This window comes from Artemia franciscana, chromosome 7, assembly GCF_032884065.1.
Source record: "Artemia franciscana chromosome 7, ASM3288406v1, whole genome shotgun sequence".
NCBI lineage: Eukaryota > Metazoa > Arthropoda > Branchiopoda > Anostraca > Artemiidae > Artemia > Artemia franciscana.
The window spans coordinates 35085932-35109933 of NC_088869.1; the positions used below are offsets into that span (position 1 = coordinate 35085932).

The window sequence follows — 24002 nt, forward strand, 5'->3', positions numbered from 1 at the left end:
CCCTCCTCTACACCTCTCTCTCTAGCTTAAAGTTTTTTTTTATTTTAAAAAGTGTCTGTCGTTCTAATTAAAATTATGCTTCAGGAGTCATTCTTAAAGAATTGGGACAAAATTCAAACTTTGACTTAAAGAGCGAGGTGTTGAGGAGGGTGCTACCCCCTTCATATGCGTAATGATTTCTTTTCGTTTAAGTTTTAATGTTGAACCTTACTTTCAGTTGAAAAAACTTGTTTTTTATATTTGATTTCTGATCGTTTTCAAAATATGCCAGGAAATCTGACTCCACCTCCGCGGAGAAACCACCTTACCATGGAAATATCCTCTAGACAATTACTCTTAACCACTCCGAACGTAAAGTTGAGACGGAAAAGAGAAAGCAAGACATATAAAAAGAATATTTTATAAGAATTCTGGCAAATTCCTGCAGTGTATAAGTTCCCCTGACAAGTTCACTCCCTGGAAATTTGCCTCCCCATGGAAATTTCCCATGTAGAATAACCCCCAGCAGAAAATTTGCCCCCCCACACCTAAAAATGTATGCATGCATCCCAATAACAAATATTATGCGTAGGCAATGGGCAAATTTTATAACTTAAAGGTCTTCCCTCTGGGAAACTGTGGGGGGGGTGGGGGGAGGGTTATGTTATACGCAAAGGCATAGTTGTTGGACCTTTCAACTATGATGAATAAAATGGCTATCTCAAAATTTCGATCAGGACGGTTTTGGGGCAAAATTTAGTGGGAGAGGTGCCCTAGTCACCCTCCAGTTTTTGGGTCACTTAAAAAGGGCACTAGAACTTTTTAAAACACGCATCCGTGATCTTTCTTCTGGCAAAAAATACAAAATTCCAAATTTTTTCAGATAAGAGCTTTACACCTTTACAGTGGGGTTCTCTGATACGCTAAACTTGACGGTGTGATTTTCAATAAGATCAGTTGACTTTTAGGGTATGCCTCCCTCTTTTTTGAAAATAAGGAAAATTTTCTCAGGCTCGTAACCTTTGATGGGTAAGACTAAACTTAATGAGATTTATATATTTGATTTTGATACGGTTTTGATACATATCCATTGGTATCAAAATCTGTTTTGTAAAAAAAAAACGTTTTTTAGAGTTCCGTCTACTATTGAGCCCCCTCCTCAGTATCTCGCTCTTTACGCTAAAATGTTTGTGATATTATTCTAATCAAAAGGTCCTTTTGTGCCAGGAGTCATTCTGAAATAATTAGAACAAAAAGTCAAACATTGGCGTTAAGAGTGAGATACTGAGAAGGGGGAATCCCCTCATATACGTAATAATTTCTGTTCGATTTAAGTTTTAGTGTTGTTCGTTACTATCAGTTGGAAAAAAACTTTTTTATTTAATAACAACCACAATCCGAAGACATACAATATCTTTGGTTTATGATCACACAAAAATCATAGTTAAGAGGCTGTTTAAGATAATATTAAATGCTAAGATTGGCCGAAAAATAATACAAACAAGTTATTGCTTATATCGGCCATTATTCAAAAAAAATCTAACTTTATCGTAAAGAGCAAGGTACTGACGAGGGGAAGAAACTCCCTCATAAACGTTTGCCCCCTCGTCAGTACCTCGCTCTTTACACTAAAATCTGAATTTTGTTCCAATTTTTAAAGAATGCTCCCTGAATCCCAAAACCATTTAATTAGAATAAATAGCTCTTTTGAAATAACTAAAATACTTTAGCGTAAAGAGCGAGGTATTGACGGCGTTGCCAACCTCTTCATATACGTAATAATTTCTGTTCATTTTAAGTTTTAATTTTGCTTCTTACTTTCAGTTGAAAAAACTTGTTTTTTCAATATAATTTCTGATTTTTTTTAAGTTATACTGGGAAATCCAGCGCCTCCTTCATGGAAATTCTCTTCTCCAATGAAAAATTACTCCATGGAAAGATCCTACGTATCCTACGTAACCCTCTCCCCACGACTCCACCACCAGAAAAAAATCCCTCCTGAAAATGTCTGTATACTTCCCAAAAACCAATAATATATGTAAACAATTGGCAAAGTTCATAATTTGTGGGCCTTCTTCCTGGGGACTATGGTGGATTAATTAGTCCTCAAAGACATAGTTATTAGATTTCTCGACTATGATGAAGAAAGTCCCAAAATTTTGATCTGGTGACTTTGGGAAAAAATGAGTGTGGGAGGGAGCCTAGTTGCCCTCCAATTTTTTTGGTCACATAAAAGGGCACTAAAACTTCTAATTTCCATTCGAAGGAGCCTTCTCGTGACATTCTAGGGCCACTGGGTCGATACGATCACCCCTGGGAAACAAACAAACAAAAAAAAAAAAAACAAATAAACACACATCCGTGATCTTTCTTCTGGCAAAAAACATAAAATTCCACATTTTTGCAGATAAGAGCTCAAAACCTCTACAATACGGTCCTCTGATACGCTGAATCTGACGGTGTGATTTTCATTAAGATTCATGACTTTTAGGGGGGTCTTTCCCCTTGTTTTAAAAATAAGGCAATTTTCTCAGGCTCATAACCTTTGATGGGTAAGACTAAACTCTATGAAACTTATATATTTAAAATCAGCATTAAAATCCAATTCTTTTGACGTATCTATTTGAATAAATTCTGTTCTTCAGACTTTCGGTTACTTTTGAGCCGTGTCGCTCCTTACTTACAGTTCGTTACCATGAACTGTTTGATAAACAATTAGACACCAGTCTACATATTTTTTTTTTATCTTGCTTCAAGTGAATCAGCTTGGTTAAATGAATTTTAAATAAGCTTGTATGTTAACCATTCATTTCTAATAATTTAAATGCATCTTTAGGAACGAATGCGCAATTTAGAGTCGTTACTTTGATGGGCAGCTTTAAACTTGGTGAATTTTTCATATTTTGATTCATCGTGAAAATCTTATTCCCTTTATGCATGCACTAAATTCAAAGTTTTTTTTTTCCAGAATTTCAGTTATTACTTGACTAGCTGCTCCTTCTTACAGTTGGTTACCCCTAACTCTTTGACCTTGAAACATATGCACCTTCAGGCTCGATGGGTTACATACTTGGCTAGTTTGTATGCCTTTTATTTGTTTCTGATACATCTTAGGGTAGGGATGGATCATTATTACATCTTAGTAGTAGTGTATCATTATTGATAAAAAACTTATTTGACACAACTTCGTGACAGACATTTGATAAAATTGTCTTTAACATCAAATATATAAGAAAAGGGTTACTGTAATTAAGCTTTGTTGTATCACAATAGAAAAAACTAAGTTTTGAGAGAAAACTATGCAGCCACTGTTTGTACATGCTATAATTTTGAAAATGACAACTGAGATTATGTTTATGCATTTGATCGCATTTTGTGCTGAGGCAAATCTAAGAGGAAAAGAGGATACCAAAACGAACTGAAATAATAACTGATTAAATTGGATGTACACTACTCCAAAAGTAGTATTCAACTAAATTACTATTATTGTTTTTATTATTATAAATATTATTATTATTATTATTATTATCATTATTATTATTATTATTATTATTATTATTATTATTATTATTATTTTATTATTATTATTATTATTATTATTATTATTATTATTATTATTATTATTATTATTATTATTATTATTATTATTATTATTATTATTATTATTATTATTATTATTATTATTATTATTATATTATTATTATTATTATTATTATTATTATTATTATTATTATTATTATTATTATTATTATTATTATTATTATTATTATTATTATTATTATTATTATTATTATTATTATTATTATTATTAATATTATTATTATTATTATTATTATTATTTATTATTATTATTATTATTATTATTATTATTATTATTATTATTATTATTATTATTATTATTATTATTATTATTATTATTATTATTATTATTTATTATTATTATTATTATTATTATATTATTATTATTATTATTATTATTATTATTATTATTATTATTGTTATTACTATTATTATTATTATTATTATTATTATTATTATTATTATTATTATTATTATTATTATTATTATTATTATTATTATTATTATTATTATTATTATTATTATTATTATTATTGTTATTACTATTATTATTATTATTATTATTATTATTATTATTATTATTATTATTATCATTATTATTATTATTATTATTATTATTATTATTATTATTATTATTATTATTATTATTATTATTATTATTATTATTATTATTATTATTATTATTATTATTATTATTATTATTATTATTATGATTATTATTATTATTATTATTATTATTTTTATTAATTGTTATTATTATTGTTGTTATTATATTTATATATATTATTATTGTTTTTATTATCTTGTTTATTATTGTTAATAATATGGAAGGACCCACCAGCCAAAGCTCAGCTCACTCGGGTATATTGCTTCAACCCCCCCTCCCCTCCTAAAAACAACTAATAAACGGTTTGGGGACTATGGGTGAGATTTCTCCATCCTCATCTTATACCGAGCCAGCTGTATGGACTTTACCCTTCGCAACAACAGTTTTCTGCCTAACATTTAACTTATCAAACGTATCCAGCCGGTATCTGACGCCGGCTACATATTATTCCATTACATGCCTTCTATTTTCATCAGCCATCTAGCATTTTTGGCAACTAGGGGAATCAGCTGATCCAATTTTAGTAAGATGAATCTCAAAATTCCCAAAACTATACTACATGCCTTACTCTCTACTACATGTTTCATCCCATGAAAGTTCTCCAAAAATCCCCACGAACATGGACAAATTTGATTTGCATCAGAGATATGCTTTTTTTAAATGGTATAACAAAAGTAAGAAGTTTTACAATTAAGGGAGAAGAATACTGGAACTTAATGTTTGAAAAAGGGTATTCTTTTGGGTTATCAAACAGTTCGTGGTAACGAACCGTAGTAAGGAACCACCCGGCTCAATAGTCACCAAAACTCAGAAAATGGAATTTTGATACCAATAGCTACATCAAAAGAATCGAAATTTTAATGCTGATTTTAAATATATAAGTTTCATCAAATTTAATCTTACCCATCAAAGTTACGAGCCTGAGAAAACTTGCATTATTTAAGAAAATAGGAGGAAACACCCCCTAAAAGTAGTAGAATCTTAACAAAATCACACCATCAGATTCAGCGTATCAGAGAACCCTGTTATAGAAGTTTCAAGCTCCTATCTACAAAAATGTGGAATTTTGTATTTTTTGCCAGAAGGCAGATCACGGATGCGTGTTTAATGGTTTTTTTTGTTGTTTTTTTTTTCCAGTGTGATCGTATCAACCCAGTGGTCCTAGAACTTTCGAGAGGGCTAATTCTAACGGAAATGAAAAGTTCTAGTGCTCTTTTTAAGTGACCAAAAAATTAGAGGGCACCTTGGTCCCCTCCCACGCTAATTATTTTCCCAAAGTCATCGGATCAAAATTCTGAGATAGCCACTTTATTCAGCGTAGTCGAAAAACCTTATAATTATGCCTTCGGGGACGGCTTAGTCTCCCACAGTCCCCGTGGGAGGGGCCACAAGTTACAAACTTTGACCAGTGCTTACATGTAGTAATGGCTGTTTGGAAGTGTACAGACAATTTCTGGGGGATTTTTAGGTTGAAGGAAGGGGGTTGAAAGAGGGGGATATGTTGGGGAAACTTTGCTTGGAGGAACTTGTCATGGGGGAAGAAAAGTTTCTTAAAGGGAGCGCAGGATTTTCTAGCATTATTTAAAAAAAAACGGTGAAAAAATAAATATGAAAAAGTTTTTTCAACTGAAAGTAAGGAGAAGCATTAAAACTTAAACGAACAGAAATTATTACGCATATGATGGGCTCACCTCCTCCTAATACCTCGCTCTTTACTCTAAAGTATTTTTAGTAATTTCAACAATTTTTTCTATGGCTTCTGTGATTCAGGGGTTATTCTTAAGAAATTGGGACAAAATTTAAGCTTTAGCGTAAAGAGCGAGGTACTGACGAGGGGGTGAACCTCTTCATATATGTAATAAAAACATGAGAATACAGAAGTTCATTACGTAAGATAATTTGTATGTTACGTATACCTTTTACTAATAAAATCATTCGTAAAAAATTAAAAGTTCTAGTTGCCTTTTTAAGTAACCAAAACATCGGAGGGCAACTAGGCCTCCTCCCCCGCTCCCTTTTTTTCAGAATCATTCGATCAAAACTATGAGAAAGCCAATAGCCAAAATAAATAAATATGCAAATTTCGTTTTAATTATTCATCTGCGGAGAGCCAAAATCAAAAACATGCATTGATTCAAAAACCTTCAGAAATTAAATTAAAAAAAACCAGTTTTTTTAACGGAAAGTAAGGAGCGACATTAAAACTTAAAACGAACAGAAATTACTTCGTATATTAAAGGGGCTGCTTCGTCATCAACGCCCCGCTCTTTACGCTAAAGTTTTTTGCTGTTTTAAAAAGTAGAGTTAAGAGAAAGAGTCAAAATTAAAAGTTCTAGTTGCTTTTTTAAGTAATCAAAAAATTGGAGGGCAACTAGGCCTCCGCCCTCGCTCCTTTTTTCTCAAAATCTTCCGGTTAATTGCAATTGATTAATGTGCAAATTTCGTTTTAATTATTTATGTGCGGAGAGCCAAGATCAAAACATGCCTTAATTCAAAAACGTCGAGAAATTAAATAAAAAACAAGTTTTTTTTAAATGAAAGTAAGGAGCAACATTAAAACTTAGGACGAACAGAAATTGCTATGCATAAATGTCAGACTAACCAATAAAGAAGAAAGAAGTAGAATAATTTTCAAATAATTAAACTGTTTTATGTTAAGTTTTATTTGATTAGTCGATTGAAAATGCACAATTTGGCAACTGAAAACTTCCATATGAATACTATTTTATTTTGAAGTTGTTTTTGACCCATCATGTTTTAAACTAGACTATACTGATGCTAAGGAGTCACACTCGTACTGATTGGTTAGAGCCATATTCAGCTCTTTTTCTAGCGCTATATTGCCTAATAAGGTGAAATTAAATTTATATTACTTAGAATGTAGAGAAGGCTTGGTGGCAAAATTGCGAAAAAATGTAAGGAGGGGGACGTAAAAAAAAGTATTCATTTTTAAATGAAGACAAATTAGACACAATACTTCAAAACCTAGGTTTTTTTCAATTTTTTTTTAGGAAAAATATATAAATGATGATTTACAAATTCTAGGGGGAAGTTGGCCCTTGTCCTTTCCCCTTGCTAGTATCCCTGAGGATATGTATCTTAAAAGGTGATGATGATGACTGTTATTAAATTGTTTTTGTTTTTTTAAGTAAAACTGAATCTTCCTTACCTTACTAAAAGTAAGGTAAGGTTCCTTACCTTACCTTCCGTTTTACTAGCTTTGAAATGAGGAGCTCAAAAGTTTGTATCCAGCATGGCTGCAATCAGGTGTAATGAGAAGGTTGGAATTACTTACTGGTTTGTTTAACTTAAGAGATTATTCTAAGAGAGTCAATAAGCTATTGAAAAAAATTACTGATGAAATAAATATATGTAATAAAATCGTTAAAAGAGATTGCATATCACTAAACTTGAGCTTCAAAACTTTTACTAGACGTATTACTACCTTGCTTCAACACTATGACTGTATCGTTTGAATATATTAAAACAGTTTTGTGGTCTTGCCAAAAAGGCTCTAATTCAACAAAATCTTCAGGTTCTTGCTGAGAGCCCTCCAGATTTATTGCAACTTTTGACTGAAAGTCTGCTTTGAATGATCGCCCGTCACTTTCTTGCTCAGAGCGTGGTATGGAATTATCTGTTATTTCTTCTTTGCTGAGAGCATTTTGATTTTTGATAGGAAGGTGGAAAATTCTTCTCCAAACTTTCTGAAACTATGAAAATACGTGTGATATGTTAAAAGATAAATTCAGTCCTATCGAAAATTTACTTTGCACATATAAAATTAATAGTTTCACAATAGAATAAACTCCAATATCTAGCCGGGTAATCAAAAAGAGTATTCAGAACACACACACACTTCATACAAACTTACTCAAACACATACCAACGCGAATTACACACATACGCACGTACAACTTTAAAACATGTTCAAGAGGTCTTGTAACAGAACTGAATAAAGTACAGCATGGAAAGAACTTTTAGCCTGTGAATCAAGTAAAATCAACATCAGGGTGGCAAACATGGTCCACAAATATCACGGTTACTTTAAAAATTCAACACCTAGGTAGACCAAAAGTATGCAACAATGGTGCTGTAGCATTAAAATTTAAAAACAGGAAGAGAAGTACCAAAAAAGAGACAGAGGCTGTGTGAAATTTTGAAATAGTTGTACTTACTTTTCTCTTTGAGTTCCTTATAGATTTCAATAATAGCAAGGTTTCAGATAAAAGGAAAGCATGACTTCTCATAGGTATACCAACTTTGACAACAAGTTAAGCCATTTGTATGTTATTAATCTTTGAATAAACAGGTATATGTAAAAGTAAGGTAAATAAAAATCAGCTTGTTTTATTAAGAAAGCCTCATTCCCATTTCATTCTCACTTTCTACGTTTTATTAAGGAATTAAATAAAAAAACTAGTTTTTTTAACTGAAAGTAAGGAGCGACATTAAAACTTAAAACGAACAGAAATTACTCCGTATATGAAATGGGTTGTCCCCTCCGCAGTCCCTCGCTCTTTACGCTAAAGTTTGACTCTTTGCCACAATTCTACTTTTTAAAACAACTAAAAACTTTAGCGTAAAGAGCGTGGGACTGCGGAGGGGACAACCCATTTCATATACGGAGTAATTTCTGTTCGTTTTAAGTTTTAATGTCGCTCCTTACTTTCAGTTAAAAAAACTAGTTTTTTTTATTTAATTTCTGAACGTTTTTGAATTAATGCATGTTTGATTTTGGCTCTCCGCACATAAATTATTGAAATGAAATTAGTATATTAATTTTTTTTTGGCTAAATGGCTTTCTCTTAGTTTTGATCAGACGATTTTGAGAAATAAGGGGTGGGGAAGGAGGCCTAGCTGCCCTCCAATTTTTCGGTTACTTAAAAAGGCTACTAGAACTTTTAATATTCAACGAACGTTTTTATTAGTAAAAAATATACGTAACTTAAGAATTAACTTACGTAACAAACTTTTATATTCTTATATTTTTATTATGTGTACAAGGGGGGTTTTACCCTCGTTAATACCTCGCTCTTTACACTAAATCGTAAGTTTTGTTCCAATTCTTTAAGAATGACCCCTGAATCAAATAGGCCGTAGAATAAATAGTTGAAATCACTAAAAATATTTTAGCATAAAGAGTGAGGTATTTATCTCCTCCTAAATACCTCGCTCTTTATGCTAAAGTATTTTAGAACCCTTCATATGCGTAATAATCTCTGTTTGTTTTAAATTTCAATGCTATTCCTTACTTTCATTTGAAAAAACGTTTTCATGTTTATTTTTTCATTGTTTTTTTTTTATAGTAATGCTAGAAAATCCTGCGCCCTTTTCATTGAATTTTTTTCCCCCATGGCATATTTCTCCAAGGAATCCTCTGGCTAAGTGTTAGACCAAAAGTACTCCCTCGTCCATTTAGTATTATTGCAATAGCTGTTTTCTATTATTCCCCAAATCAAAATATCGAGTCAAAACGTAATTTTGTCCAGCAATTACAGGCAAGTGCTGATTTTGTTATTTCTAAGTACCCCAATGCTGGCCTTTTTTTAGTTGGCGATGCCAACGACCTTAAAATGGATTCCTTTTGTGCTTCACTTAAAGTAAAGCAAATTGTTAAAACACCGACGACTCGGGGAAATACATCTCTTGATGTTATTTTAACTAATATGTATAATTTTTACAGCCCTCCCTCAACTTTGCCCCCATTAGGTGGGAGTTATCATTTTTCCATTCTTTTGTCCCCCTCCTCAAATTTTAAGCATACTTTCTCAATAGCTTATAGCACTTACCGCCCTCTTCAAAATTCTGGTCTTCTTTCTTTCGGTATGTGGCTGAGTACTGAAGATTGGTCCGACATTTATAGTTTACAAAACCTCGATGAGAAAACAGCCACGTTTCATAAAAAGCTAATTGATAAATATCAAATTTGTTTCCCAGAAAAAAGGTTTAAAAGGTGCTCAAGTGACAAACCCTTTATTAATCAAACAATAAAAACATTAATTAGAACCAAATTGAAGCTGTTTAAGAATGGTAAACTCGATCAAGCCAATATATTAACAAAATCAATTAAAAGAGAAATTCGTAAATTGGCCCGATCATACTACAAAAATAAGATCGAAGAATTGTTCACTAATAAGCCAAAAAACTGGTATTCCGAGGTTAAAAAGCTGTGTGGCAGGAGTCTTGACCAGCTTAATTTCAACTTACCAGAGCCCCCTGATGTTACTGCAAATAATCTAAATAAATTTCTCGCTTCCATTGTCCAGAGCCTTCCAGCATTGCCAATCCAATTATCAACAGGAGCCCCATCCCCCTTTTTCCCGACTGTTTCCCCGTCTGAGATTGAAAGAAGAATTGATAAACTAAGAAAGACAAGTGTTTGTCCTTTGGATATCCCGTTTCCCCTTATTAGAGCCTTCGGTGACTTCCTGTCTAAGCCCTTGTCTGTCCTGTTTAACGAAATTACTAAGTCTGGGCAAATTCCAACAATTTGGAAACAGGGTTTTATTACCCCTTTGAAAAAGAAAAATGGAAAGCCTGGCTTTGATGGTGTTCGGCCTATTACGCTTACTCCTATTTTTTCAAAATTGTATGAAGGATTCCTTGCAGATTTGCTAAAGGAAAAAATCCTACCTCTTACTGACCTGAAACAATTTGGAAACCTAAAATCAACTTCTACTTCCCACTACCTCGTTTCTCTTATTGACCACATCGGGAAAATCCTCGAAAAACCTAATTCCTGGCTAAACTTAATTTCTATTGACCTTCAGAAAGCCTTTGACCTTGTTAACCACAATATTTTAATTGAGAAACTAGAAAGCGAGTTCAATATCGATCCCTTACTGGTAAAATTGGTTGCCTCATTTTTAACGAATAGATCACAGGTGGTTAAATACCAGAACCATTACTCAAATCCTCTCCCTATCTACAATGGCATACCCCAAGGAACTCTCCTAGGCCCCCTCCTTTTTTCAGTCATGGTTAACAGCCTTGCGAAGGAAGTTCCTGACCGTTGGAAATTTGTTGATGACCTAACGATTGTTGAAAGTTGCTTCAGAAATTTAATAAGCGACCCTATGAGTATTCTCAATGAAATTGGAAGTGAGGCTTTGGACCTAGATATGACCGTAAACTCCTCTAAGTCCATGATAATGCCGATTTGTTTCCTCAAATCCTCGCCCTGTTTTCTTAATCCTATCCCTCCTGAAATTTATGCATCCTCGGTTAAATTACTTGGGGTCACAATTTCGTCAAATTTAAAGTGGGATATCCACGTTAAAGATATCATCCATAAAGCTAATGCGTCTATCGCCCTCCTTAAGCTCCTAAATAAATATAGCGTCCCCCCTTCTCACTCCTTAAGGTTGTACACGTCGTTTGTCCGTCCGCATCTTGAATATGCTTGTCCAGTTTGGCACCCTGGCATCTCCCGTGAAGAATCAGACAAAATTGAGTCAATACAAAAAAGAGCCTTGAAAATAATTTTCAAAGAAGGCAAGGTGCCTTACTCTCTGCTCCTAAAAAAAGCTAGTTTGGAAACCCTTGAGCGAAGGAGGTCGTCGTTGTGCCTCCGTTTTTCAAAAAATGCAATAACGAACCCTCGGACGGCAAGTATTTCCCCCAAACGTCACTCACCATCCAGGTTACAACAGCCTCGAGCTGTTTCTGAGCCCATCCCAGTTTTGTCCCCCATTCGTTGCGTTACCTCCAGATATAAAAAACCTTTGTCCCCTTCATCACAGAAAAAATAAATAAAATAGCCAACTAGTTTCGCCTCCCCCCCGTTTTTTTTTCTCTTTCATGTGAGGTGCTTTAGGTAGTTGTTGGTTTGATTCGTTTGTTCCCACCGATTGTTTATATGTTCTCTTTTAAACCTTTTCAACGCTAATTTTATCTCACTCTTTTAGTTTTGTTTTACGACTTACCTTTTCAACTTTCTGACATATTGCCGTTTAATTTTTTCTTTTTTTTGACAAATGAATGGCTTTGCCTTTCTGATTTAGTTGTTTTTGACATTGTTTAACCAGTTTTTTAGTTGTTGTGCTATTTTTATGATGTGTTTTTATTTTTATGGTTTTATGACTCTGGAATGCGAATTCCGGAATGCGTCCCTCGGGGTTTGTGATAGTTATTTTTTGAAATTAAATATCTTATCTTATCTAAGAACATTAATCCCTCACATAGTTGAAATTTTAAATTAATACCCCCCCCCCCTTCTTTTTTCTTTTTTTTTCTCACTCCACTCTTATCTTATAGTTTGAGTGTTTATTTTGCAATAGCAAACTTTGTAATTCTTGCTAGCTACATTTTTGTTTAAATTTGTTTTCCCTGTTTTAACTTTACGAGTTTTTATCGTTTGACTTTTTATTGATTGCAATTTATGATGTTGTACTGACGCTGAAGTGCGAATTCGGCCCTTTTGGGCTTGTGATAGTCGTTTTGTTGAAATAAATATTATCTTATCTTATCCTAAACACTGGTTGAAGTTTGTAACTTGCAACCCCTCCCCCAGGGACTGTGGGGGAGTACGTAATCCCCAAAAACATAGTTATTAAGATTTTCGACTATGCTCAACAAAATGGCTATCTCAAAATTTTGATCCGTTGACTTTGGGAAAAAATGAGCGTGGGAGGGGGCCTAGATGCCCTCCAATTTTTTTGGTCACTTAAAAAGGGCACTAGAACTTTTCATTTCCGTTACAATGAGCCCTCTTGCGACATTCTAGGACAACTTGGTCGATACGATGACCCCTGGGAAAAAAAGAAAAAAAAAAAACAAACAAACAAATAAACACGCACCCGTGATTTGTCTTCTGGCAAAAAATGCAAAATTCCACATTTTTGTAGATAGGAGCTTGAAACTTCTACAGTAGAGTTCTCTGATACGCTGAATCTGATGGTGTCATTTTCGTTAAGATCCTACGACTTTTAGGGGGTGTTTCCCCCTATTTTCCTAAATAAGGCAAATTTTCTCAGGCTCGTAACTTTTGATGGCTAAGACTAAATTTGATGAAACTTATATATTTAAAATCAGCATTAAAATGCGATTCTTTTGATGTAGCTATTCAATTTTTTAGAGTTTTGGTTACTATTGAGCCGGATCGCTCCTTACTACAGTTCGTTACCACGAACTGTTTGACAATGTTAAGAAGTATGAGGAATAATGTCTTCCCCCAGTAAGAGGCTCTCGTCACCGACAAATAAAAGAACAAATGGGGATGAGTCCTTTTATTAGACAGTAAAAACAGATACAAAAATCTGGGTATTTCGACCAAATACACCAGAGGTCGTCATCAGCAGAAAAACTAAAGCATTAAAATTAAAACAGACAAATTTTTCCAGAAAAAAATAATTGCCTTCGGGTCAAAAATAGTTTCCGGATCATTCACGAACCGGGAACTAAGAGACTGATCTGTAGTTTTACACGTAATCGTTTAGTAATTACAGAAAGGCAGTGCGGTCTTGTAAAGGAAATAAAAAAAAACAAGTTTTTTTAACTGAAAGTAAGGAGCGACATTAAAACTTAAAACGAACAAATATTACATCGTATATGAAAGAGACTGCTTCCTCATCAACGCCCCGCTCTTTACGCTAAAGTTTGACTCTTTCTCTCAATTCTTCTTTTTAAAACAGTAAAAAACATTAGCGTAAAGAGCGGGGCGTTGATGAGGAAGCAGCCTCTTTCATATACGAAGTAATTTCTATTCGTTCTAAGTTTTAATGTCGCTCCTTACTTTCAGTTACTTTCACTGTTTGAAAACCTAATTGAAGGTTTTGCATCGAAAAGGAATTCTCATCATTCTTGAATTTGGTTGAACAGAAAAGGGAGAATTACTTAATATAAAAAACGAAAGAGGTTGGCTATTCCTACCTCGGTTAACCGTCGATGACATTAACTGGAATAATGTTGTCTTAGTAAAACAGAGTTGCAGTTTTTCTTGCACTTCTCCAGAAGTTCGTTATATTTTACATAGGTTTAAGATATAATGAAATCTTTGCTTTATATATATATATATATATATATATATATATATATATATATATATATATATATATATATATACTAACTTTGAGTATTCGTTGAACAATTAGTGTCTTATGAAGCTTTAAATATGCACATGTAAATGGCAGATTAAGTATCTAGAAGGAATTGTTTTATTGAATAGGCTTAATTGCTCCAGAAATTTCATTTATTTCTGTAAGGGCAAGTTTATTCAAAATTTGAGTGGTTTGTGAGTTTGTGCTATTTTTGTGCTTATTTTTTGGTAACAATTGGCTCAAAATATGAAACGAAAATGCTTTCAATCCAAAAAAAAAAATCTGAAAATTCTTTTCATATAGCCAGAGACTATAGTAAGCTATAAGGTGGGTGGGGCTGAGACACAATTATAATGGCAGTGTTATGATATTTGTAAAGAGCGTTAAATGGAAACGAAATAAATATATTTTTTTAACAGCATGAATCTAAACAGCATGAAATTATGCCTAACACAAAGATGTTTAAATCACACTCCGCTTCAAGAATATGTTTGGTAAAAAACTGTCAAGTGAGGAAGAATTGGCATTTGAAGTTTCCACAGGAATAGTAACTATTGTTTTGTTAACCTTAACGATGACAGCTTGTTGCAAAATAGAAATTTCCAAAAATAGTCTGAAACCCCATATAATGGTGTCGGATCAACTGAGAACTGCCACATTGCAATCGCCATTGCTGAAAGTCATCCTCAGAAACTAGGAAATTAACTTCCTTTCGTCTGGGAACTAGTGATGTCCCCTCTTTGTTATTATCCCCTAATTTTTTTAACACTGCTGCTGAGGTGCCAAAACACTATAGATGGGTTTTAAGGGGTCAACTGGAAAGAAAATTATTACGTTTATTACCTTTTGAAGTCAACAAAAGCTATAACTAACATATAATGTAATTTTTGACCGAGACTGCATCTTTATATGCAGCTGATATATAACACATGCATCTTGTGACAAGGCTATTTGGTGTCATAATTGATTCAGTGAAACATGGTATTATCTGACTCCCTGAAATATCTTCATCTTCACTTTGACGAAAAGTTGAAACGCCCTTAAGAATACTTAAGAAAACCTTAAGAAAACTCATAAGCTTAAGGCTCACGAAAATCGGTGTCACATCGAAGTTAAAACTGCATCATTGGAATCTTCATATCCTTAATCTCGGGATATAAGAGGCAATGATATGTATGTTTACTATTTACGTAAACTACAAATTGATGTGGACTGATGTTTACGGCAGATGACAAGGATGTAAATACTCCGTGAATCACATTGCAAAAACAGGTTAGCAACAAATGCAAAATCTACAATTTTGTATCAACACTTCCTTCGCTGATGAAACATTATTTTATCTTTTGCATAAATAATCAGTCTAGCTTGATGGAAACCAAGTTTTACGTAAATATTTTCCTATAATATTATCCATTTTCATCCAAGATCAATTTTATTACTCTTAATGTCAATTCATCCGCTACTTGCGGCTGTCAGCTGAAATCAACCTTTTTGCATCAATAAAGACAACTGAAATCAGTTTATCAAATTGTCAATTTGAACAATTGCAAGTTGCATTTAATTTATGTTTGCAAGCTAATGTATGTTATATTCTCCCCCACTCATATAGTGCCAAACCAATATAGATCCTTGATGACACTCGATTTCATATTTCACATTACCAATCAATATACCTTAACTTTAACATTATTCTGTCTTTTACTTGAAAATTTGTCCTTTTGCATCGACATTTACATTGGAAATCACTGTTTGAAAGTAGCAAATCCAAAATTTGCCAGTCTCATTTCATTTACGTTTACCAGCCAGTTCCTGGCATATTTACAGTCATTCCATGTGCCATCAAGTTTAATCAAAATCATTTCATATTGTTTCATGAAAAATCCTTTTATTTTTTTATAATCAATCAATTTAGCTTGATATAAACACCAGTCAATCTTTTACACTAAAATGTGTCACATTGCATCAGTACCTACATCTGAAATCACTACTTGAAAGCTGTAATTTTAAAACTTTCGAATTGCAATTGACTTGTTTTTGCAAGCTGCAGATTTCAAAATCCGCAAGTTTCAATTCATTTAATTTTGGAAGCTGATTCTTGCACATTTACAGCCATTTTATGTGCTATCATCTTCACTCAAGATCAATCGGTTATTTAAGAATTAACGACGCTTCTTGACTACTAAGGTCCTTGCGTCAGCCGTGCAGTCCATTCGTGCAGCGTGATTCGATCTCTGGGTCTCGTATTACCAAGCTAAGGTCAAATTCACTGCGCCACCACAGGAAAAGATCAATCGGTATCTTTTATGAAAAAATAATTAAATTTTTTGCCTAATCAATCAATCTAGCTTGATATTACATCATTACATCTTTTAAGCAAGATGTATCATTTGCATCAGTAGCCTGCCTTAATCTGCAACTACTTATTAAAGGTACTAATTTAAAACTTGTAAGTTGCATTTCACTCGCTTTTTCAAGCTGAGCTATGACGTATATATCTCCGGTGCACGTTTCAAATTAGAGGTCAGATCAGGCTGTGAATTTGTGATTAGATCTATATCAAAAGAAGCTTTAGAAATCTCTCAAAGATATTAAATAGAAGTGAACAAGAATAGCAGTACTCTTGTTACTCTTGAAAAAAATAATCTACCTTTTGATTAGCATTTATACCTCTTTACAAATGCAATAACAAAATTTACTCCGAATAGAAAAAAAATTAGATCTATATCAAAAGTAGCTTTGGAGATCTCTCAAATATATTGAATAGAAGTGATAAAGAGTAACAATAAACTGCCTCTTCACCTGTTTATTTTTTCTTAATAAGTATTTAAAGTATTTAATCAGCGTATTTTTTCATTTCTATGTATATTCCTCATTGTAAAAGAGTAGTTTAACTACCCTTGGGCTCACAAGTAAATGGCCAAAGGAATATAAACTTAAGAGCTACCACAAACACGAGTTGAAAACTGTTGCATATATCAAAACAAAATTCTCGAGTAGTATACTAATTTCTGATTTTCACTGTAGCTAACTTAAAATACCTGATCTGAATATTTAGAACACAGAAGTTAAAACGAAGAGGATTTTTGTGGATCAGTATGACACTTCAAAATATACGAAATGTAAAGAAACTTGTATAGAGGAATGAACATCATGAGAGGAACAGATAAACTGTAATGTTAAAGAAAACAGTTAGAAAACTAACTGAAAATCTGAAATGTTTTGAAGATTACAATACAGCCTAGGGGAAAAGATAGTTGGGATTTTTTACCACAATATTTTATAGCCTTAATAGGGATACTCCCCTTCCTTAGGAAAAGGAGCTAATGAAAAATGGACAAGTACCCTAATGGTACTTGTATTAATTACATCAAACTTTGTCTCCATCAATTCTTTGATAAATACCTTTGACGAGTAGCAAAACATTAAATATTGCTTCAATGTGTAAATTTCTAAATCCTTGTAGTAAAAGAAAAACAATTATACACTGTGTTTTAGTTTACTTGTAGAATCAAAACTTGGCATAGCTCATAGGGGCTAATTTTTAAATCTTAATTTTACCCCCCCCCAAAGCATTTCTGACTGTTCTAAAGCCAATGCTGTTAACTTTACAGCTAATGTCATGAAATTATACAAACATGTTATGTAAAACATGTTATATACAATTTGTTTATTTATTTATTTAAGAGACTAGAATCAGTGGTTTTGGATAGAACTACAGTGGAATTAGTTTAGAATTTTGGTAGAATAGGCAACGGGAACTTGCAATTTCACTGTTAAATTGTGGCGTTCATTGGCATTTCAAGCCCCTTCTGCTTATTTTCAATAGTTTTCTATGAAATCTCCTTTATTGTTACAAAGGACATAAAATTTAAATGTTGTCTTGAATAAGCCTTTTCCTTATTCGACAACATGTAGAAATAAAGACCAAATTGAAGAAATCAAGACTAACACATAGAAATCAAGGTCAAGTAATACAAATCAAGACCAAACTACAGATCAGGCCAATCATAGAAATCCAAACCAAACCATAGACATCAAAACCAATCCGAAGATATTAAGAGAACAATATGCAGAAATCCAGATTTGTCCTTAGAAATCATAACTAATGCATAGAAATCCCCTGCAAATCATAAAAATCAAGACTAAACTGTAGAAATCAAGGGCAATCAATAAAAATCCGAATGAATCAGGAGACCAAAGCAAAAAATTGAAGAAAAAATACATAGAAGTCCAGACCAAACCGTAGAAATAAACAGCAAACTACTAAAACAGCAAAATATGAAATTAATAGATCGGTATATAGAAATCCAGAGCAACCCCATAGAAATCAAGACCAATACATAGAAATAAAGACGAACCGGCAAAAATCAATAGATCAATATTAAAAAAAAAAAACAGAACAATCCTTAGAAATCAATAACAATACATAAACATCAAAACCAAACCATAAAAATCAAGACCAAACTATGGAAATCAAAGCTAATGTATAGAAATCAAGGCTAAACCATAGGAATTACGACAAAACTGTATAACCAAGATCAACATAAAAAAATCCCGACAAATTCATAAAGATAAAGACCAAAGTGTAGAAATCAAGGCCATCCTCTTAAAATCCTGACATGGTCATAAAAACCAAACTATAGAAATCAAGAGCAACCCATAGATATTATAATCAGTGCATAGAAATCCAGACAAAGTCGGAAAATTCAAGAGATCAATATGTAGAAGTCCTAAGCAAACCTTAGAAATCAAGACAAAGCCATAGAAATTATGAACAAACTGTAGAAATCATGACCAATACATATACATACCGACCAAACTCTAGAAATCAAGACCGAACCATGGATATTTAGACAATTCCATGAATGTCAAGACCAAGCCGTAGAAATCAAGAGATCAATGCATAGAACTCTAGAGCAACCCCAGGGAAATCATTATTAATACACGGAAATCCAGATGAACTCACTAAAATCGAGAGATCAATATGTAGAAACCCAGACCAATCCTTAAAATAAATACCGATGCATGGAAATCAAGACCAAACCATAGAAATCAAAACAAAACTGTAGAAATATAGAATAAGCTCTTAAAAGAATGACAAATGCATAGAAATCCTAACAAATTCATAAAAATCATGAACAAACTGTGGAAATCAAGGCCATCATCTTAAATTCCTGACAAAATCATAAAAATCAAGACCAAACTGTAGAAATCTAGAGCAACCCCATAGAAATTATAACCAGAACAAAGAAATATGGACGCATCCATAGAAATCATAAGCATCCATAGAAATCATAGAATTAGGGTCAATCTTAGAAATCCAGATCAAGCCAAAGACATCGAGATCATGCCGTAGAAATCAAGAGATCCATATGTAAAAATCCAAAATATTCCCTAGAAAGCACGGCCAATACAGAGAAATTAAGGCTAAACTATATAAATCATGACCAAACTCTAGAAATCATGACCAATGAATAGCAACCCAAACCCAGCCATAAAAATCAAGACCAAATTCTTGGAATGAAGGTAAACGTCCAAAAAACAAGACCAATCTGAAGAAATCAAGATCAGCATCTAAAAATCAAGACCAGTATATATAAATCATGACCAGGTCCTAAAAATCCGGAAAAATTCGTAAATATCAAGATCAAACTGAAGAAATCAACGTCACCCTCTAAAAGTCACGACAAAAACAAAGCAATCAAGCATTTAATATGTAAAAATCTAGAGCAACCCCATAGAAATTATGGTAAACTCATAGAAATCCAAACAAACTCACAAAATCAAGAGATGAATATGTAGAAATCCAGAATAATCGTTAGAAATCACACCAATACATGGAAATCAGGACCAAACCATAGAAATCACGATGAAGCTGCAAAAATCAAAACCGGTCAATAGAAACCAAAAAAAATCCCATAGAAATCATAACCAATGCATAGAAATCCAGTGGAACTCATAAAAATCATAAACAATACATAGAAATCCGGAAAAAATTCATAAAAATCAGGGCAAACTCTAGAAATCCAGACCAAAACATGAATATCAACATCAATTCAAAGATATCGGAACATAAATAATTAGAAATACAGAATAATCTTTGAAAATCATGGCCAGTGCATAGAGATTCACTCCAAAACCTAAAAATCAAGTCTAAACTGTAGAAATCAAGGTCAATCTCTAAGAAATATGACCAACCCCAAGAAATCAAAAGATTCTTATGTAGAAATCCAGACCAAGCCATAAAATCCAGACCAAACCATAGAAATAAAGAGACCAATGCATAGAAATCCAGACCAAACCATAGAAATCAAGACCAATTCTCGAAAATCAATAGGCCAAAATGTAGAAATCCAGAACAATCGCGAGAAATCAGGACCAATGGATTCAAATCCAAGTAAATTTAAAAAAAAATCAGGACCAAACACCAAAAATCAAGACTAGTTCATTAAAATCATGACCAATGCATAGAAATCTGAACAAATCCATACAAATCATTAGGAATGTGAAGAAATCCACATAAAATAATAAAAATTAGGGTCAACCCTAGAAATACAGACCAAACTGAAGAGATCAAATCTGTGTCGTCGAAATCAAGAAATTAACATGCAGGAATCCAGGAAATCCTTAGAAATCATTGCAAACTACTGCTTAGAAATCGAGACCAAAACGTAAAAACCAAGACCAAACTCCAGAAATCAAGGTCCTCCTCTAAAAATCGAGACCAATCCGAAAACATTAAGGTCAACAACTAAAAATCAAAACCATTACATCTAACTCATGACCAGGACCTAGAATTCCAGAATAACTCATAAAAATCAAGACCAAACTGTAGAAAACAACGCCAAACTCTAACAGTCAAGACCAATCCGAAGAAATCAGAAAGTTAATATATAGAAATCTAGAGCAATCCCACAGAAATCATTATAAATGCATAGAAATTCATATGAACTCGCAAAAATCAAGGGATCAATATGTAGAAATCCAGAACAATCCTAGAAATCAAGACCAATACATAAAAATCAAGGCCAAACCATGGAAGTCTAGACTAACTGTAGAAATCAAGGTAAACCACTAAAACAAAAATCTGAAGAAATCAAGGGCAATATCTAAACATCAAGATCAATGAATACTAACCATGACCAGACACTAGAAATCAAGACGAACTAATAAAAATCAAGACCAGTCCGAAGAAATTAAAAGGTCAATACAATATGTAGAAATCTAGGACAAGCCCATAGAAATAATGAACAGCTCAAAGAAATCCAGGTGAACTCACAAAAATCGCTGAGAGAGACAAAAAGCAAAGACGGGCACACTCAGTAAGACAGAAAAACACACAGATACAGAGACAGGCAAATATAGTAAGGAATAAAGGCAAGGAGAGAGAGACAAAAAGATGCACAGACTCACAGAGTTACACACATAAACACATATACAAACACACAAAAACAGACATAGAGACAGGAACACACATGGTCAAATACACAGGTACAGAAAGAAAGAGAGACAAAAACACACACAAACATAAAGTGTCAGACACACAATGCAATGACAAAAATAAATACATACAAACACACTGTCAGGCACAAAGCGACGAAGAGAGAGAGAGAGAGAGAGACAAAAACACGGTCAGACACACAGTCAGACACACAAATGCCCAAAAACACACAAAGACCCGGGCAAACACTCAGTTGGACATACAGACACGGAGATAAAAAGACAAAAACATACTCAAACACAGAGTCAGACATACAAACGTGCCAAGACAGACACAAAGACGGCCAAACACACAGTTAGACACAGAGGCTCAGAGAGAGAGAGAGAGGGGGGAGGGAAAACACAGGCAAATACACACAGTCAGACACGCAAATACACAAAGAAAGACATAGAGACGGGCAAACACTCAGTACCAGCCTTCCACAATAAGGGACCCAACAATCAACCTATGACTAACCCAGGTACCCTTGAACAGCGTGTCGCAGCCTGTATACCTTCAGTTGACTTGTTTCAACAGCTAGAAAAACAATGTGGTTCCTACGGGTATTTCATGCAGACTCACACCATTTTTAAAGATTCAGCCTTTTTTTACGTGCTAGTAGGTTAAACTAACCTAATCTACACATGGTTGGTTAGGTTAGCTGGTATGTCATGTAAGCTAACCTAACCTATAGTGTGTAGGTTAGGTTTTCCTAACCTACTGATGTTTTCTGGACGTTTTAGTATCTATCTCTCTAAATTTCTAAGTATTGGTCTTGATTTTTATAGGGTTGCTCTAGATTTCTACATATTGATCTCTTGATTTCTACGATTTGGTCTTGATTTCCATGGGCTTGTCTGTATTTGTACAGTTTGGTCTTAATTTCTATCGTTTGGTCTGGATTTCTATGTACCTACAGTTGGTCATAACTGCTATGGTTTGGTCTTGATTTTTATGTATTGGTCTTTATTTCTATGGAATGTTCTAGATTTCTACACATTGATTTCTTGATTTTTGCGGGTCGTCTGGACTTTTATGTATTGTTTATCATTTTCATGGGGCTGCTGTTGATTTTCACAGTTTGGTCTTGATTTCTATGACTTTGTTCTGATTTTAAAAGAATGGCCTTTTTCTACAGTTTGATCTTGATATTTATGAATTCGTTAGGATTTTTATGCATTGGTAATAATATTTAGAGGCTAGTTGTGGTTTGTATAGTATGGTCCTGATTTCTATTGTTTGGTCTTGATTTCTATGTATTAGCATTGATTTCTACAGTTTGTTCTTAATTTTTATGGTTTGGTTTTGATTTCTATGTATTAGTACTGATTTCCAAGGATCGCTTTGGACTTTTACGTATTGTTATTTCTACATATTGAATTCTACATTTGAATTTAAAAAAAGGGAATAGTTGTGGGAAAAGTCAAAGTCATGGCCAATTGTAGAAAAAAGCCAAGACAGATTGTTCAATTAAGTGGGCAGCCCAGTCAAGGGTTAATTTTATCCCTTTGATTGCCGTTGTTACTGTCTCCCATTTATACTACACCTTTCTCTTGATTTGCATGGGCTTATCTAGATTTCCAAAGTTTGTTATTGATTTCTATGGTTTGGTCCGGATTTCAACGCATGGGTCTCCTGATTTCTATGCATTGGTCTTCTGATTCCTTCGTATTGGTTTTATTTTTAGAGATTGTCCTTGAAGCATAGTCTTGATTTTTGTGATTTGGAGTAGGTTTCTATGCACTGGTTAAGATTTCTAAGGTTTGTTCTGAATGACTATATATTGATCTCTTCATTTCTTCGGATTGGTATTTATGTCTATGGTTTGCTCTGAATTGCTATGGTTGCACCTGATTCTTATGAATTCATGTGGATTTCTATGCATTGGTTATAATTTCTATGTGTTGGTCTTGATATTTAGCGGTTGCCCTGGATTTCTATAGTTTGATCTTGATTTCTATGACTTCACCTGGATTTCTATGTATTGGTCTTGATTTTTACGGGATAAGGAAAAGGCTTGTTCAAGGAATTTTTTTTTAATTCTATGTCCTTTTTAACAATAAAGGGGAATTTTTTACAAAATCATTGGAAATCACAATCACAATGAAGAAACCTCACAATCTAACAATGAAATAACAAGTTCCCACTGCCTATCCTACCAAAATTCTACTTTAATTCTCCTTTCATTCTATCCAAAGCCACTGATACTATTCTTTTATATGAAAACATAAGCTAATAATCACCAGAAACTATTAAAATTACTCGTAATTTTACCAAAATTCTACCAAAATTTTACCGTAATTCTTCCCAATCCCCC

General features: G+C 33.2%; 1 protein-coding gene across 1 annotated transcript in view; it reads right to left on the minus strand.

The window, feature by feature from the left end:
- Positions 1-7345: 7345 nt before the first annotated feature.
- The window catches only part of LOC136029202 (pinopsin-like), an 84425-nt gene continuing 67768 nt past the window's right edge, over positions 7346-24002 (minus strand). The window contains exon 6 of the mRNA XM_065707350.1: positions 7346-7878. Coding sequence (XP_065563422.1) covers positions 7570-7878 — 309 coding nt within the window. The 3' untranslated portion in view covers positions 7346-7569. The remainder of the gene's footprint in view (positions 7879-24002) is intronic.